Genomic DNA, 15,871 nt, shown 5'->3' with positions numbered 1-15,871 from the left:
AAATAAAAACACACAAAAATTCTAAACAAATATAACATAAAAATTCAATTTCAACAATAGGCCATTTTATGATGACACACTCCCTTTAAATTGTGTGTGATATGCAACCACACCTAGCCGTAAGCCACAGTTCTCAATGTATAGATAACCATGTCAGCTGAAGGCACAAAAGGGGTCATGCACACAAACAGATATTATTTCCGTGTCCGCTCCGTTTTTTTTGCGGACCGTATACGGAACCATTCATTTCAAAGAAACGGAAGTTACTCTGTGTGCATTCTGTTTCCGTGTGTCCGTATTTCCGTTCCGCAAAAAAATAGAACATGTCCTATTGTCCGCATTACGGACAAGGATAGGACTGTTCTATCAGGGGCCAGCTGCTCCGTTCCGTAAAATACGGAATGCACACGGATGTCATCCGTATTTTTTGCGGACCACAAAATACATACGGTCATGTGCACGAGGCCGAAGATCATACTGAATCCTTAGCACCGCCTACCTGTCCTCTGGAGAAGAGCTTCTTTGCCGATAGCTGTACGTATCCTGTCTATCATAGCTGGAAGAATTCTGAAAACATAAAAAAAAAAAAAATGATAAGGCATCGGAACAATGTTTTACTGAGATTTTTCATTTGCTTTAACAGTATTTTCATTTACATTGTATTATTACATTTCCTTTTCTGCACACACTGCAAATTACGCACTGTTTTTCTGTGCGGTTTCACGTGGTGCGTACCAGCAAAGTGTATGAGATCAGACAAATCTCATGTACACTTTCCTCTTTTTTCTTCCATGTGGACAATGACCTGCCGTACGGATTTTGAAATCTGCAGCACATCAATGGTTTGTGTGATTTTTTGGATTTTACCCTTTTCAAAAGGAAGGATGAGATCTGCTGCAAAACCACATGAAACCCACAAGTTACAAATGTTGTTTTTAGTGCTGAGACACGCAGAAATCCGCACTGAAGTTTGTGCAGAATTTCTGCAAGACACCCTGAAACATGTGCAGGCCGCCGTAGGGCCAGTTCACATGGTGTTTTTAGCCTTGATTTATGAGCGTTTCCGCCTTAAAATAAGCTTCAAAAAAATGTCTCAGAACAGACTCCATTCATTTCAATGTGAAGCAGCACTTTTCCACGTAGAAAAAAGAAGCCGTATGCCTCATCTTGGGGCAGATGCCACGCTGAATCTACCATTGAAATGAGTAGGACATTCAACTATCTGCAACTTTATATATGCATTTATAAGATAAAAATGTGCACTTATCACAGCTACTGGACACTGTGTCACAAGGAGACGTTACACTGTATGGGGGGGGGCCACAAGGAGACGTTACACTGTATGGGGGGGGGGGGCCACAAGGAGACGTTACACTGTATGGGGGGGGGGCCACAAGGAGACGTTACACTGTATGGGGGGGGGGGCCACAAGGAGACGTTACACTGTATGGGGGGGGGGCCACAAGGAGACGTTACACTGTATGGGGGGGGGGCCACAAGGAGACGTTACACTGTATGGGGGGGGGGGCCACAAGGAGACGTTACACTGTATGGGGGGGGGCCACAAGGAGACGTTGCACTGTATGGGGGGGGGGGGGCACAAGGAGACGTTACACTGTATGGGGGGGGGGCCACAAGGAGACGTTACACTGTATGGGGGGGCCACAAGTAGACGTTACACTGTATGGGGGGGGCCACAAGGAGACGTTACACTGTATGGGGGGGGGGCCACAAGGAGACGTTACACTGTATGGGGGGGGGGCCACAAGGAGACGTTACACTGTATGGGGGGGGGGCCACAAGGAGACGTTACACTGTATGGGGGGGGGGGCCACAAGGAGACGTTACACTGTATGGGGGGGGGCACAAGGAGACGTTACACTGTATGGGGGGGGCACAAGGAGACGTTACACTGTATGGGGGGGCACAAGGAGACGTTACACTGTATGGGGGGGCACAAGGAGACGTTACACTGTATGGGGGGGCACAAGGAGACGTTACACTGTATGGGGGGGCCTCAAGGAGACGTTACACTGTATGGGGGGGCCACAAGGAGACGTTACACTGTATGGGGGGGGGCCACAAGGAGACGTTACACTGTATGGGGGGGGGCCACAAGGAGACGTTACACTGTATGGGGGGGGGGGGCCACAAGGAGACGTTACACTGTATGGGGGGGGGGGCCACAAGGAGACGTTACACTGTATGGGGGGGGCCACAAGGAGACGTTACACTGTATGGGGGGGGCCACAAGGAGACGTTACACTGTATGGGGGGGCCACAAGGAGACGTTACACTGTATGGGGGGGGCCACAAGGAGACGTTACACTGTATGGGGGGGGGCCACAAGGAGACGTTACACTGTATGGGGGGGGCCACAAGGAGACGTTACACTGTATGGGGGGGGCCACAAGGAGACGTTACACTGTATGGGGGGGGCCACAAGGAGACGTTACACTGTATGGGGGGGGCCACAAGGAGACGTTACACTGTATGGGGGGGGCCACAAGGAGACGTTACACTGTATGGGGGGGGGCCACAAGGAGACGTTACACTGTATGGGGGGGCCACAAGGAGACGTTACACTGTATGGGGGGGCCACAAGGAGACGTTACACTGTATGGGGGGGGCCACAAGGAGACGTTACACTGTATGGGGGGGGGGCCACAAGGAGACGTTACACTGTATGGGGGGGCCACAAGGAGACGTTACACTGTATGGGGGGGCCACAAGGAGACGTTACACTGTATGGGGGGGGCCACAAGGAGACGTTACACTGTATGGGGGGGCCACAAGGAGACGTTACACTGTATGGGGGGGCCACAAGGAGACATTACACTGTATGGGGGGCCACAAGAAGACGTTACACTGTATGGGGGGCCACAAGGAGACATTACACTGTATGGGGGGCCACAAGGAGAGGTTATACTGTATGGGGGGCCACAAGGAGAGGTTATACTGTATGGGGGGCCACAAGAGGACGTTACACTGTAGGGGCGGGGGCCACAAGGAGATGTTATAATAAAGTCTTGTGGCCACAGGCCACCATACATACAATAATACTTTACGATATACTTTTCCCGCGGTGGGCGGAGATTTGAATATGGGAGCAAGGAGGAGGGAGAGTCGGGGGCTGCCCGCTGCGGGAAGTAATACGTTTCTAATTTTGTCATCAGAGCACACGAGCGAGGCGGCCGCAGGAAAAGTCTCTCCAGAGACACCCAGTACTCACACAGAGTTCGCCACATACAATAGAAGCGGCACGGGTGGGTGACGGACGGTGATGTCAGATGGTGGGTGGAGTCTGGAGACTTGACTAAGTGAGGTGGAGCAAGAAGGAGCCAAGAGCCAGTGGAAGTAATGTGTTTGTACTCAGCGCTATGCAAGGTGCAGGGGCGGGCGGACGCAGATTTAGAAGCGGTCAGCACACATGACCGCTTTGATAACGTCACAAAATACCGCGGTAATTAGGAAACATCGATATCGCCGTTTTTTTAATACCGCGGTATATCGTGATACCGGTATATCGCCCAACCCTACTCAGACGTATACTTTTTTTTACTAGTCTGTGCAGGATACAAGAACAGGGTTCGCTGTGTTTTAGTATCTTTTTTTTGTAACGTATACCTCAAATGGAGGCGTAAGGCCCCTTGCAGACGAGCGTTTGTCACGCAGAGAGTCCACAGCACAGCTCTAGGCCTGGCCTCCCAGCACTAACGGGGTCGCATAGCATTATATTGATTTATGATGCTATGTAACCCTTACAGTTCTGGAATGTATTGGATTACACTGGCAGCATTAATACATACGGGCATAATGAGGAAGGTTTCTGCCAGACAAATTCATCGGAGAGAGCAGCCGCTAAAAAGCCTTTACAAAGCAGAAAACATGTATGTGAGACTGCTGGTGCCTCTGGAGTCCTGCGACCCTTCAAGGTGTAGGACCCTCCAGAAGCTCGCAGTTCTGCATCAACCTACTATTCAGCCGCCCCTAACCAGTGCTCACAAGCAGAAACCGTTGTTTCAGGCCCAGACAGATATAAAGACTATTTTTCACACTGTCTTGTTTAGGGCTCATTCACACAAACGTATTTTCTTTCCGTGACCGTAACTTTTTTTTGCGGACCATATGCGGAACAACTAATTTTCAATAGGTCCGCACACAAAAAAAAAGAAGTTACTCCGTGTGCATTCCATTTCCCTCGGGCAAAAAAAATAGAACATGTCCTATTATTGTCCGCATTACGGACAAGGATAGACTGTTCTATTAGGGGCCAGCTGTTCCGTTCCGCAAAATACGGAATGCACATGGATGTGTGCATGAGTCCTTACTGATGAGGGCCGTGCAAACTTGGAGGTCCATATGGATGGAGTAGGGGATGGTTGGTGGATGGTCACCATATCCCAAGGCTGCGATTCCAGCAAACCAGTGGCGGAATCCTGGAGAGAGCCCCTTTAGGGTCCTGGTAGGCCCCTTTAGGGTCCTTGAAGGTGTGAAAAAGACCTTGGCAAAGAGTTTCTGACTGACCACTTTTTTCCATGGTAAAAACAGAAGAACAGTGCCTTCTGTAGCAAATTCATCTTCATGCATGACAATTAGGGATAAGCGAATCGACTTCGGATGAAACATCCGAAGTCGATTCGCATAAAACTTCGTTCTAATACTGTACGGAGAAGGAGCTCCCTACAGTATTAGAATGTATTGGCTCCGATGAGCCGAAGTTATTGCTTCGAAGTCTCGCGAGACTTTGCACAATAACTTCATAAATGAATTTGTACTATAAAAAAACTATTTCCCGAACTCTGGTTTGGTTCTAAGGTACCACTTCTAACCCAACCAGAGTTTGGGAAATGGCTTATTACTGTACAAATTCATTTAACTTTAGCTCCACAAAACTCTGTTGTGCATAAAAATTTGGAACAGTGCATTTTGAGTTTTTTAATTTGTGAAAAAAAAAAATACTGTTATTGGGAGGTTTGTTCAATAAAATTTGATTTATACTCTAACGGTTGATGACTTGAAAATTATACTGCCGGTCATTTGTATCGACCATTTAGGAAAATCAGAGAAAAATATAATTTGCATAATAATTTGGATGTAGTCTATGGGTCTCTGAAAAAAACCTAAAACGGATGCCATCCTTGTTGTGTTTGTTTTTCACTAACCACTGATAGGAGATGCTTTTGAAATTAATTTACACACGGAGGGTAAAAAACTGACACATGGACCCTTCACAGACGAAACACCTTTTGTGTCACCCCTGTCCCCTCATAGATTGTAAGCTCTTGCGAGCAGGGCCCTCGTTCCTCTTGTTTCAAATATTTACTTGCCTATTGCTATATTATTTATGACTGTTTGTACATGAACCGCTGAACTGCAGAATATGTTGGCGCTATATAAAGATTATTCTATTATTAAGAAACACGGACTGTTATTTTCACGGACATCAAACAGACATGAAAATGAGGCCTAAATGCTGGGTGCGTGGCGTCGACCGTATGACACCGTAGTATAACATTTGACATGGGGGCTATGAACGACTGCGAGCATCAATCTATACAAATGGCAGAACTGCTATTGTTTGGTCACCCACCCTCATCAGAAATACAACTCATCTTACAAAAAAGCCCCAATGCATACATTAAATTAACTCATAGACGGAGGCTTGTTAGATCAGTATACATCAGGGTCCGCAATCAGAGATCAACAGACTGCACCATAAAACACCGTCAGTTCCGTTTAGAGGACCTGCGGTCGACCACGGAAATCACACAGATCGGTGGAGGTCTGACATCTGGTTCCCCCACTGATGGATCAGCTGTTACGGGCAGCCGTGGCATCAGAACCTATACTGAGGCAGACAGCTCTGTACGCTGTGTAGCGACCACACCAGGTCACTGCAGCTCACCTTTTATTCAAGTGAATGGAAGCGGAGTTTCAGTACAGAGCCTGGGTTGGTGTCGCAGGCGGTGGGGGCCTTGAAAATTCGTTTGCTTCTAGTGGGTTATACCAGGGTGTCAGCACATTGCTGACACCCTGGTATAAACGGCTGACATCTGTGCAGATGTCAGCCGTTTAACCCTTTCCATACCGCGGTCCGTACGGACCGCTGTATGGAAAAAGTTAACTGTCATCGGTCAGGGAGCTCCCTCCCTCTCCATCGAGGGTTGCAAAGGTACAGCAGCCCCCCCCCGATGGAGAGGGAGAGAACCCCCCGACAGCCCCCCTCAGCCCTGTGCTTACCCTTCCCCGTCTGCGAAGTTGTGGCTACAACTTCGCAGACGGGGAAGGTTCCCATGGCAACAGGACGCCTGCTCAGGCGTCCTGCTGTCCATGGTGCTGAACAGATCTATGCTAAAACAATAGATCTGTTCAGTGTAAGTAAAATATAGTACAGAGCCCTATATAGGGTTCTGTACTGTATTATACAGACATCAGACCCACTGGATCTTCAAGAACCAAGTGGGTCTGGGTCAAAAAAATGTAAAAAAAAAGTGAAAAAAGTTAAGATAAAAAAAAACATTTATCACTAAATAAAAATTAATAAAATAAAATACACTAAACATATTAGGTATCGCCGCGTCCGTAACGACCTGATCTATAAAACGGTCATGTTACTTTCCCCGCATGAACGCCATAAAAATTAAAAAATAAAAACTATGAGAAAATAGAAATTTTGCCCACCTTACTTCCCAAAAAAGGTAATAAAAGTGATCATGTACGCCAAAATAGTACCAATCAAACCGTCATCTCATCCCGCAAAAAATGAGACCCTACTCAAGATAATCGCCCAAAAACTGAAAAAACTATGGCTCTTAGACTATGGAAACACTAAAACATGATTTTTTTTGTTTCAAAAATGAAATCATTGTGTAAAACTTACATAAATAAAAACAAAGTATACATATTAGGTATCGCCGCGTCCGTATCGACCGGCTCTATAAAAATATCACATGACCTAACCCCTCAGGTGACCACCGTAAAAAAAAAAAAAACGTGTAAAAAAAGGCAATTTTTTGCCATCTTACGTCACAAAAAGTGTAATAGCAAGCGATCAAAAAGTCATATGCACCCCAAATGTGCCAATCAAACAGTCATCTCATCCCGCAAAAAATTAGACCCTACTCAAGATAATCGCCCAAAAACTGAAAAAACTATGGCTCTTAGACTATGGAAACACTAAAACATTTTTTTGGTTTTAAAAATGAAGTTATTGTATAAAAAAAACTTACATAAATAAAAAAAATTGTATACATATTAGGCATCGCCGCGTCCGTGACAACCTGCTCTATAAAAATACCACATGATCTAACCTGTCAGATGAATGTTGTAAATAACAAAAAAAAAACGTGCCAAAAAAGCTATTTCTTGTTACCTTGCCGCACAAAAAGTGTAATATAGAGCAACCAAAAATCATATGTACCCTAAACTAGTACCAACAAAACTGCCACCCTATCTCTTAGTTTCTAAAATGGGGTCACTTTTTTGGAGTTTCTACTCTAGGGGTGCATCAGGGGGGCTTCAAATGGGACATGGTGTAAAAAAAAAAAACAGTCCAGCAAAACCTGCCTTCCAAAAACCGTATGGCATTCCTTTCCTTCTGCGCCCTGCCGTGTGCCAGTACAGCGGTTTATGACCGCATATGGGGTGCTTCTGTAAACTACAGAATCAGGGCCATAAATAATGAGTTTTGTTTGGCTGTTAACCCTTGCTTTGTAACTGGAAAAAAAAAAATTTAAATGGAAAATCTGCCAAAAATGTGAAATTTTGAAATTGTGTCTCTATTTTCCATTAAATCTTGTGCAACACCTAAAAGGGTTAACAAAGTTTGTAAAATCAGTTTTGAATACCTTGAGGGGTGTAGTTTCTTAGATGGGGTGACTTTTATGGAGTTTCTACTCCAGGGGTGCATCAGGGGGGCTTCAAATGGGACATGGTGTCAAAAAAACAGTCCAGCAAAATCAGCCTTCCAAAAACCATACGGTGCACCTTTCACTCTACGCCCCGCTGTGTGGCCGTACAGTAGTTTACGGCCACATATTGGGTGTTTCTGTAAACGGCAGAATCAGGGCAATAAAGATACAGTCTTGTTTGGCTGTTAACCATTGCTTTGTTAGTGGAAAAAATGGGTTAAAATGAAAAATTAGACAAAAAAATTAAATTCTCAAATTTCCTCCCCATTTGCCAATAACTCTTGTGCAACACCTAAAGGGTTAACAATGTATGCAAAATCAGTTTTGAATACCTTGAGGGGAGTAGTTTCTTAGATGGGGTTATTTTTGGGTGGTTTCTATTATGTAAGCCTCGCAAAGTGACTTCAGACCTGAACTGGTCCCTAAAAATTTAGTTTTTGTAAATTTCTGAAAAAATTTCAAGATTTGCTTCTAAACTTCTAAGCCTTATAACATCCCCAAAAAATAAAATATCATTCCCAAAATAATTCACATGAAGTAGACATATGGGGAATGTAAAGTCATCACAATTTTTTGGGGTATTGCTATGTATTACAGAAGTAGAGAAACTGAAACTTTGAAATTTTCAAATTTTTGGTAAATTAGGTATTTTTTTGTGCAAAAAAAAAAAAGAATTTTTGGACTTCATTTTACCAGTGTCATGAAGTACAATATGTGACGAAAAAACAATCTCAGAATGGCCTGGATAAGTCAAAGTGTTTTAAAGTTATTAGCACTTAAAGTGACACTGGTCAGATTTCCAAAAAATGGCCTGGTCCTTAAGGTGAAAATGAGCCCGGTCCCCAAGGGGTTAAAGGGGTTCTCCGGGAATTCAGAAAATGAAAATACTTAAATATTACTTTAGTAACTATAAATATATTCCCAAATACCTTTCATTAGCTATAATGGTTTATTTTGTCTAGGGAGCAATCATTAGGAGAAATAAAATGGCCGCCGTCTATTAGAACACACAGAACCTGTCCTAATTACACATCAGGACAAGTTACTTCACAACACTGAGGTAAAGAACTGCTTCATCCTCCTCTCTGCTCATCAGGGATTATGATCCTGAATAGAGATAAGATCTTTTTCAGCTGAATCTCTGTAGGAATGGAGTTCATGAAGAGACGAAGTACAGAAAGGACAGACTGTGGCAATGGAGACTACATACAAGTGCTGCTGCTCATTATCTACACCCCCACTATCCTCTCTGTACTTCATGCCTCCTAATGAACTCCATTGCTACAGAGATTCATCTAAAGATCATATTAAACTGTATTCAGGATCATAATCCCTGACAAGTACGAGAGGAAGATGGTGCAGCTCTTTAACGTGTCCTCATGCGTAATTAGGACAGGTTTTGTGTGGACTAGTAGGATGGCTGCAATTTTATTTTTCCTGATGATTGCTACCGAAAACGAGCCATTATAACTAATGAAAGGTATTTGGTAATATATTTATAATGAAGTAGTATTTAAGTATTTTCATTTTCTTAATTCCCGGAGAACACCTTTAAACATAAAAAGGACATAAATTTAGTATCACCCTAATTATCACAGCCCGCAGAATGAAATTATCATTATCAATACCACCCGGCAAGTGTGTAGGATTTATTTATTTATTTTTATTTCCCCACAAAATTTTTCTTAAAGGGCTTTTCCAAGATTTTTATACTGATGACCTATCCCCGAGATAGGAAATCAGTATCTGATTGGTGGGGGTCCTAAACCCAGGACCCCCGCCGATTAGTTGTTTGAGAAGGCAGTGGTGCTCCTTTGAGTGCTAAGGCCTTCTCTCTGCTTTTCCTAGGTCGAGTGCCTAGGCACAGCTCAGACACATTAAAGTGAATGGGACTGAGCGCGATATGAAAAACAGCGGCTATACAATGTACGCCGCTGTGCTTGGTGAGCTGCGAGAAGGCCACGGCGCTACTACAAGCACTGATGCCTTCTCAAACAGCTGATCATTGGGGGTCCTGGTTGTCGGACCCCCTACGATCAGATACTGATCACCGATCCAGAGGATAGGTCATCAGTATACAAGTCTCTGATAACCCCTTTAATATCTCAGTGTTAGGCCTCTTTCACACAAGCGAGTTTTCCACGCGGTGCAATGCGTGACGTGAACACATAGCACCCGCACCGAATCCTGACCCATTCATTTCAATGGGTCTGTGTACATGAGCTTTTTATGCTTGCGGTTTTGCAAACCCCGCCATTCTACCGGACCTTCAAAGGGAAGATGACTTAGGCCTCTTTCACACTTGCGTTGTCCGGATCCGGCGTGTACTCCACTTGCCGGAATTACACGCCGGATCCGGAAAAACGCAAGTGTACTGAAAGCATTTGAAGACGGAACCGTCTTCCAAATGCGTTCAGTGTTACTATGGCACCCAGGACGCTATTAAAGTCCTGGTTGCCATAGTAGGAGCGGGGAGCGGGGGAGCAGTATACTTACAGTCCGTGCGGCTCCCGGGGCGCTCCAGAATGACGTCAGAGCGCCCCATGCGCATGGATGACGTGATCCATGTGATCACATGATCCATGCGCTTGGGGCGCCCTGACGTCACTCTGGAGCGCCCGGGGAGCCGCACGGACGGTAAGTACACTGCTCCCCGCTCCCCACTACACTTTACCATGGCTGCCAGGACTTTAGCGTCCCGGCAGCCATGGTAACCACTCTGAAAAAGCTAAATGTCGGCTCCGGCAATGCGCCGAAACGACGTTTAGCTTAAGGCCGGATCCGGATCAATGCCTTTCAATGGGCATTAATTCCGGATCCGGCCTTGCGGCAAGTGTTCCGGATTTTTGGCCGGAGCAAAAAGCGCAGCATGCTGCGGTATTTTCTCCGGCCAAAAAACGTTCCGTTCCGGAACTGAAGACCTCCTGATGCATCCTGAACGGATTTCTCTCCATTCAGAATGCATTAGGATAATCCTGATCAGGATTCTTCCGGCATAGAGCCCCGACGACGGAACTCTATGCCGGAAGACAAGAACGCAAGTGTGAAAGAGCCCTTAACTGTCTCTCCTTCTCTTTTAGGACTGCGGTGCTCCCCTGGACTCCATCCATGTCAGCACCCGGTTTGACATTGCTGCAGCCAATCGTGGGCCTCGGTGGTGTTCGGCACCCTTTTTGTCATGACAAACGGTCACATGATCGCAAGAGGATCTGGACACTGCTGCGGCTAGGGCTGCAACGAGTACTCGATTAAATCAAGTAATTCGACACAAAAAAAATCCTCGATGCTAATGTTTTGCAACGAGGATTTGTTTGTGTCACGTGACCACGGAGCGGGAGTGAAGCACTTGCTATTACTGCCGCTCCCTGGTCTCCCGCTGGCCCGCAATGCACTTGGAATACTCACCTTTCCAGCAGGGGGCCTCCGGACACTCCACAGCAAGTCCATGGTCCCGCGCTGCACTGACCTCCTGACGTACGCCGTGACCTGACGAGCTGTGTGGCGTGAGGCCCAAAGCAGCGCGGAACGATGGAGTGTCGGCGGCGCCCCTGCTGGAAACGTAAGTCTGACAGCCACTTCCCACGCAGCTAATTACAGACTGTGCGACTAGATGGGGAGCTGAGTTTTCATCACGTAATCAGGCCCCTTTAATTCCTCTCAGGAGGTCAAGCGTGTGAATAGCATCCAAACCCCAATAAGACAGGCCGGTGATCGCACCCAGGCTGAATAAAGGAAGATGGTAGAACAGCCAAGACAGACACTAGTACCCACTCCTCCACTGTAACACTGCGCTTTGTATATTACCCCAACATTTACTGCTGTACCTCAGCAAATACAGCCTAGGGTGCTGGAGAGGGGAGAAGTCCCGCAGAAGACATGATATCACCCCATATAGAGTAATATATACCTCCTGTAATCTGCAGAAGACATTGTATCACCCCTATAGAGTAATAACTAGGGAGAGCTGAAGGCATTGGGGTGGGGGAGAGCTGGGGGAATGGAGCTGATGGCACTGGGGGATAGTGGCGCTAATGGCACTGGGGGGAACTGATGCACTTGGGCTGATCGCACAGGGGGGAACCAAGGGTGTTGGGGACTGATGGCAGGGGGTCTGATGAGTTCTTATAAAGGAAAACACTATTATATCATTTTTTCTTATTAGAGTACTCGATTAATCATAAAAATAATCGGCAGAATACTCGATCTCTCAAATAATCGTTTACTGCAGCCCTAGCTGCGGCGATGGCAAACCGGATGGCGACATCATTGGAGCATCACAGGCCGGCAGGAGAAGGAGCCCGAGCCCAGAAGCAGAAAAGTCATCTTCTCTTTTCAGGTCCCCCTTGATTCTTGCACAGCCCCCATCAGATTCCCCCTGCACTGCTGTAGGAGATGGCTAATATAGCACGAGGCGCAGGCCATCTGTGCGCCTATAGTAAAAACTACTCGGGCCCTTGACTGGACTAGTTTTTACTCTGCTTTTATGAGCTCACGCACACGGCCGTAAGTGTTTTGCATTCCACAAATTGCGGATTCGCAAAACATGGATCCCGGCTCAGTGCCGCTATTTTTTTTAAACTCCTGCAGAAATGTTCTATCTAGTGATGAGCGAAGCGAGCTCCGGATGCTACATCTGAAGTCACTTCATTGAAAACTTCGGAATACTACTGTACGGAGATCCGTCCCCGTACAGTGTAAGGGCTCTTTCACACTTGCGTTGTTCGTTTCCGGCATAGAGTTCCGTCGTCGGGGCTCTATGCCGGAAGAATCCTGATCAGGATTATCCCCATGCATTCTGAATGAAGAGAAATCCGTTCAGGATGCATCAGGATGTCTTCAGTTCCGGACCGGAACATTTTTTGGCCGGAGAAAATACCGCAGCATGCTGTGCTTTTTGCTCCGGCCAAAAATCCTGAACACTTGCCGCAAGGCCGGATCCGGAATTAATGCCCATTGAAAGGCATTAATCCAGATCCGGCCTTAAGCTAAACGTCGTTTCGGCGCATTGCTGGATCAGACGTTTAGCTTTTTCTGAATGGTTACCATGGCTGCCGGGACGCCAAAGTCCTGTTTGCCATGGTAAAGTGTAGTGGGGAGCGGGGGAGCAGTATACTTACCGTCCGTGCGGCTCCCCGGGCGCTTCAGAGTGACGTCAGGGCGCCCCACGCGCATGGATGACGTGATCACATGGACACGTCATCCATGCGCATGGGGCGCTCTGACGTCATTCTGGAGCGCCCCGGGAGCCGCACGGACGGTAAGTATACTGCTCCCCGCTCCTACTATGGCAACCAGGACTTTAATAGCGTCCTGGCTGCCATAGTAACACTGAACGCATTTTGAAGACTGATCAGTTCACTTCCGTTTTTCCGTATCCGGCGGGCACCTCCGGCAAATGGAGTGCACGCCGGATCCGGATAACGCAAGTGTGAAAGAGCCCTTAGAAAGTATGGGCTCTGATGAGGCAAAGTCGAGCGTGACTTTGTTAAATAACTTCGGTAGTTGATTTTTAAAGTGGAAAACCACTTTAAAACTTGAAACTTGAACTGGGCTTCGGTTCTTTAAGAATCAACTACCAAAGTTATTCAACGAAGTCACGCGCAACTTCGCCTCATCAGAGCCCATACATTCTAACAGTGTACGGAGACGGATCTCAGTACAGCATTAATCCAAAGTTTTGAACGAAGTGACTTCAGATGTAGCATCCGGAGCTTCGCTCATCACTAGTCCGATCCTTGTCCGCAAAACAGACAAGAATAGGACATGTTTGATTTTTTTTTGCAGGACCGCGTAACGAACTTACGGATGAGGACAGCACACAAGCGCTTTTGCAGCGGATCGGACGCAGACCACATCGTCCATGTACATCAGCCCTATGGTTGTCTCCTGTCAGGCCCGATATCCTGGACCCCGACACTTCCTTGCCTCTTGGAGTGGCGAGAACGGTGCAAAAACGTCAGTCGCATGGACAGTTAAAAGGTCATAAAAAGGGGCGGGGTTGCAACTTTTAATACGCCAAAAATTGGCATAGCGCGGTTAGTAAGCGACACCCATGTGTGAATACCGCCTTACAGACATGTAATACATGAGCTCCCCGGCTACTGAGGACAACTGCTGGTCAAGGCCGTGAAACTACAACTCCCATCGTTCCCAGATAGCTACTGGCTATCCAGGAATGCTGAGACTAGTAGTTCACATCAGCAGCCTGGGGGGGGTTAAACTGTTACCAATGCTGAACCTCACTACAAAGCAGACCCGTCGAGGTCAGAGGTCAGGAGCGCTAGGGTCACGTGACCAATGTACGGGGACAGCGCAGACACAATACTCACTCTGACTGGCGCCACGCTGCTCTTCATGACGTAGCCCACAATGGTGCCCGCTCCGTGTCCGGTTCTGTTTCCTCTCGCCGCTTACAGGAGACTTTTTCCGGTACCGCCGTCCGTGTCTCTCCGTTCTCAATCCGCGATCTTCAAACTAACCAATACCGTCGCACAGCGCGCAGACACACGGCACCAGCTCTCACTTCCGCTTTCCCAGCATTCCTTCGCGTGACGTTGCTGACACGGACGGCTGCCCGCAGAGGACAAACCTCGTGAACAGCGTTTTAAAATTCTATTAGTCTTTTTAGAGGCCAGGATTTATTTACATAGAATTAAACATCAAAGTTATGTATTAACTACATATAGGCACAGCTAATTGTGCTGTCTAAGTTGCAGGTTTATATATTTTTATTTTTATTTTTGCCTCACTGCCCCTGAATCTCTCTCTTTTTTTTTTCTTTTAGCGTCAGGGCATATTTTTATTTTCTGATATAATTTTTCACTGCATAATTTATTTTTATCGTAGGAAATTTTTCTTTCAGACATACTTACCACCACTCTGGAATCCAGTCACATGAAGCGTCTCTCTTCAGAAATTCTACACCCGCTAGCGTCAGTTGGCTACTTTCACACTAGCGTTTTTGCTGAATCTGTCAGGGTTCAGCAAAAACGCTTCCGTTACTGATAATACAACCATCTGCATCCGTTATGAATAGATCCGGTTGTATTATCTTTAACATAGCCAAGACGGATCCGTCATGAACTCCACTGAAAGTCAATGGGGGACGAATTCGTTTTCTATTTTGGCAGATTGTGTCAGAGTTAACGGATCCGTCCCCATTGACTTGCATTGTGAGTCATGACGGATCCGTCTTTCTCCGCATCCCAGGACGGAAAGCAAACCGCAGCATGCTGCTCTCCGGTATGAGAACGGAACGGAATGCATTTTGGAGCATTCCGTTCTGTTCAGTTACCTTTGGTCCCCATTGACAATGAATAGGGACAAAACGGGAGCGTTTTTGTCCGGTATTGAGACCCTATGACGGATCTCAATACCGGAAAACAGTGTGAAAGTAGCCTTAGAACGGCAAGTTTCCAGGCAGGTTTTTGTAGGGGCACCTCAATTCCACAGCCCAGGACAGGGGAGGTGTTGTGGAAAGGGACAGAATTATTCCGCTCCCTGACCCTGGAGCATGCGTCAACTTCAAAATTCACTTTATCTGTGCCATGGGGACAAATAGTTCTGACCTCGTCCTAGGCTGAGGAGGTGACGTTCCCATCCATTGACCAGGTATTGTGACTGATGGATTTGATGTAAGCAGATGTAGGATTTACAAAGAGGGGCGCGTCACGTGACCAGATTCCAGAGTAGAATTTTTTTTATGATTGTTTTTTTACTCAATTTGGGCTAAAAAAAAAAATTTTAGTTGGCCTTTATTAAAATTATTTAGCCGTTCTGTCACAAAGGGTTAACTGTCTAAGGCCTCTTGCACACAAACGTATTTTTTTTCTGTGTCCATTTTTTATTTTTTTTGGGGACCCTATGTGCAACCATTAACTTCAATGGGTCAGCGAAAAAAAAGGGAAGTTACTACCTCCGTGTGCATTCCATTTCCGTATGTCCGTATTTCCGTTCCA

At 46.3% G+C, this 15,871-nt stretch overlaps 1 protein-coding gene across 1 annotated transcript in view; it reads right to left on the bottom strand.

Annotated features, from left to right (window-relative positions):
• Window positions 1–14,444, bottom strand: part of CWC22 (CWC22 spliceosome associated protein homolog) — an 83,594-nt gene extending 69,150 nt beyond the window's left edge. The window contains exons 1-2 of the mRNA XM_040440833.1: window positions 14,243–14,444; window positions 500–567 (exon numbers count right to left, since the gene is read on the bottom strand). Of these exons, the coding sequence (XP_040296767.1) occupies window positions 500–567; window positions 14,243–14,269 (95 nt within the window). The 5' untranslated portion in view covers window positions 14,270–14,444. The remainder of the gene's footprint in view (window positions 1–499; window positions 568–14,242) is intronic.
• Between the last annotated feature and the right edge of the window lie 1,427 nt (window positions 14,445–15,871).

The sequence above is a fragment of the Bufo bufo genome, chromosome 7 (assembly GCF_905171765.1).
Source record: "Bufo bufo chromosome 7, aBufBuf1.1, whole genome shotgun sequence".
NCBI classification, from domain to species: domain Eukaryota; kingdom Metazoa; phylum Chordata; class Amphibia; order Anura; family Bufonidae; genus Bufo; species Bufo bufo.
This window is presented reverse-complemented; position numbering and strand designations above follow the sequence as displayed.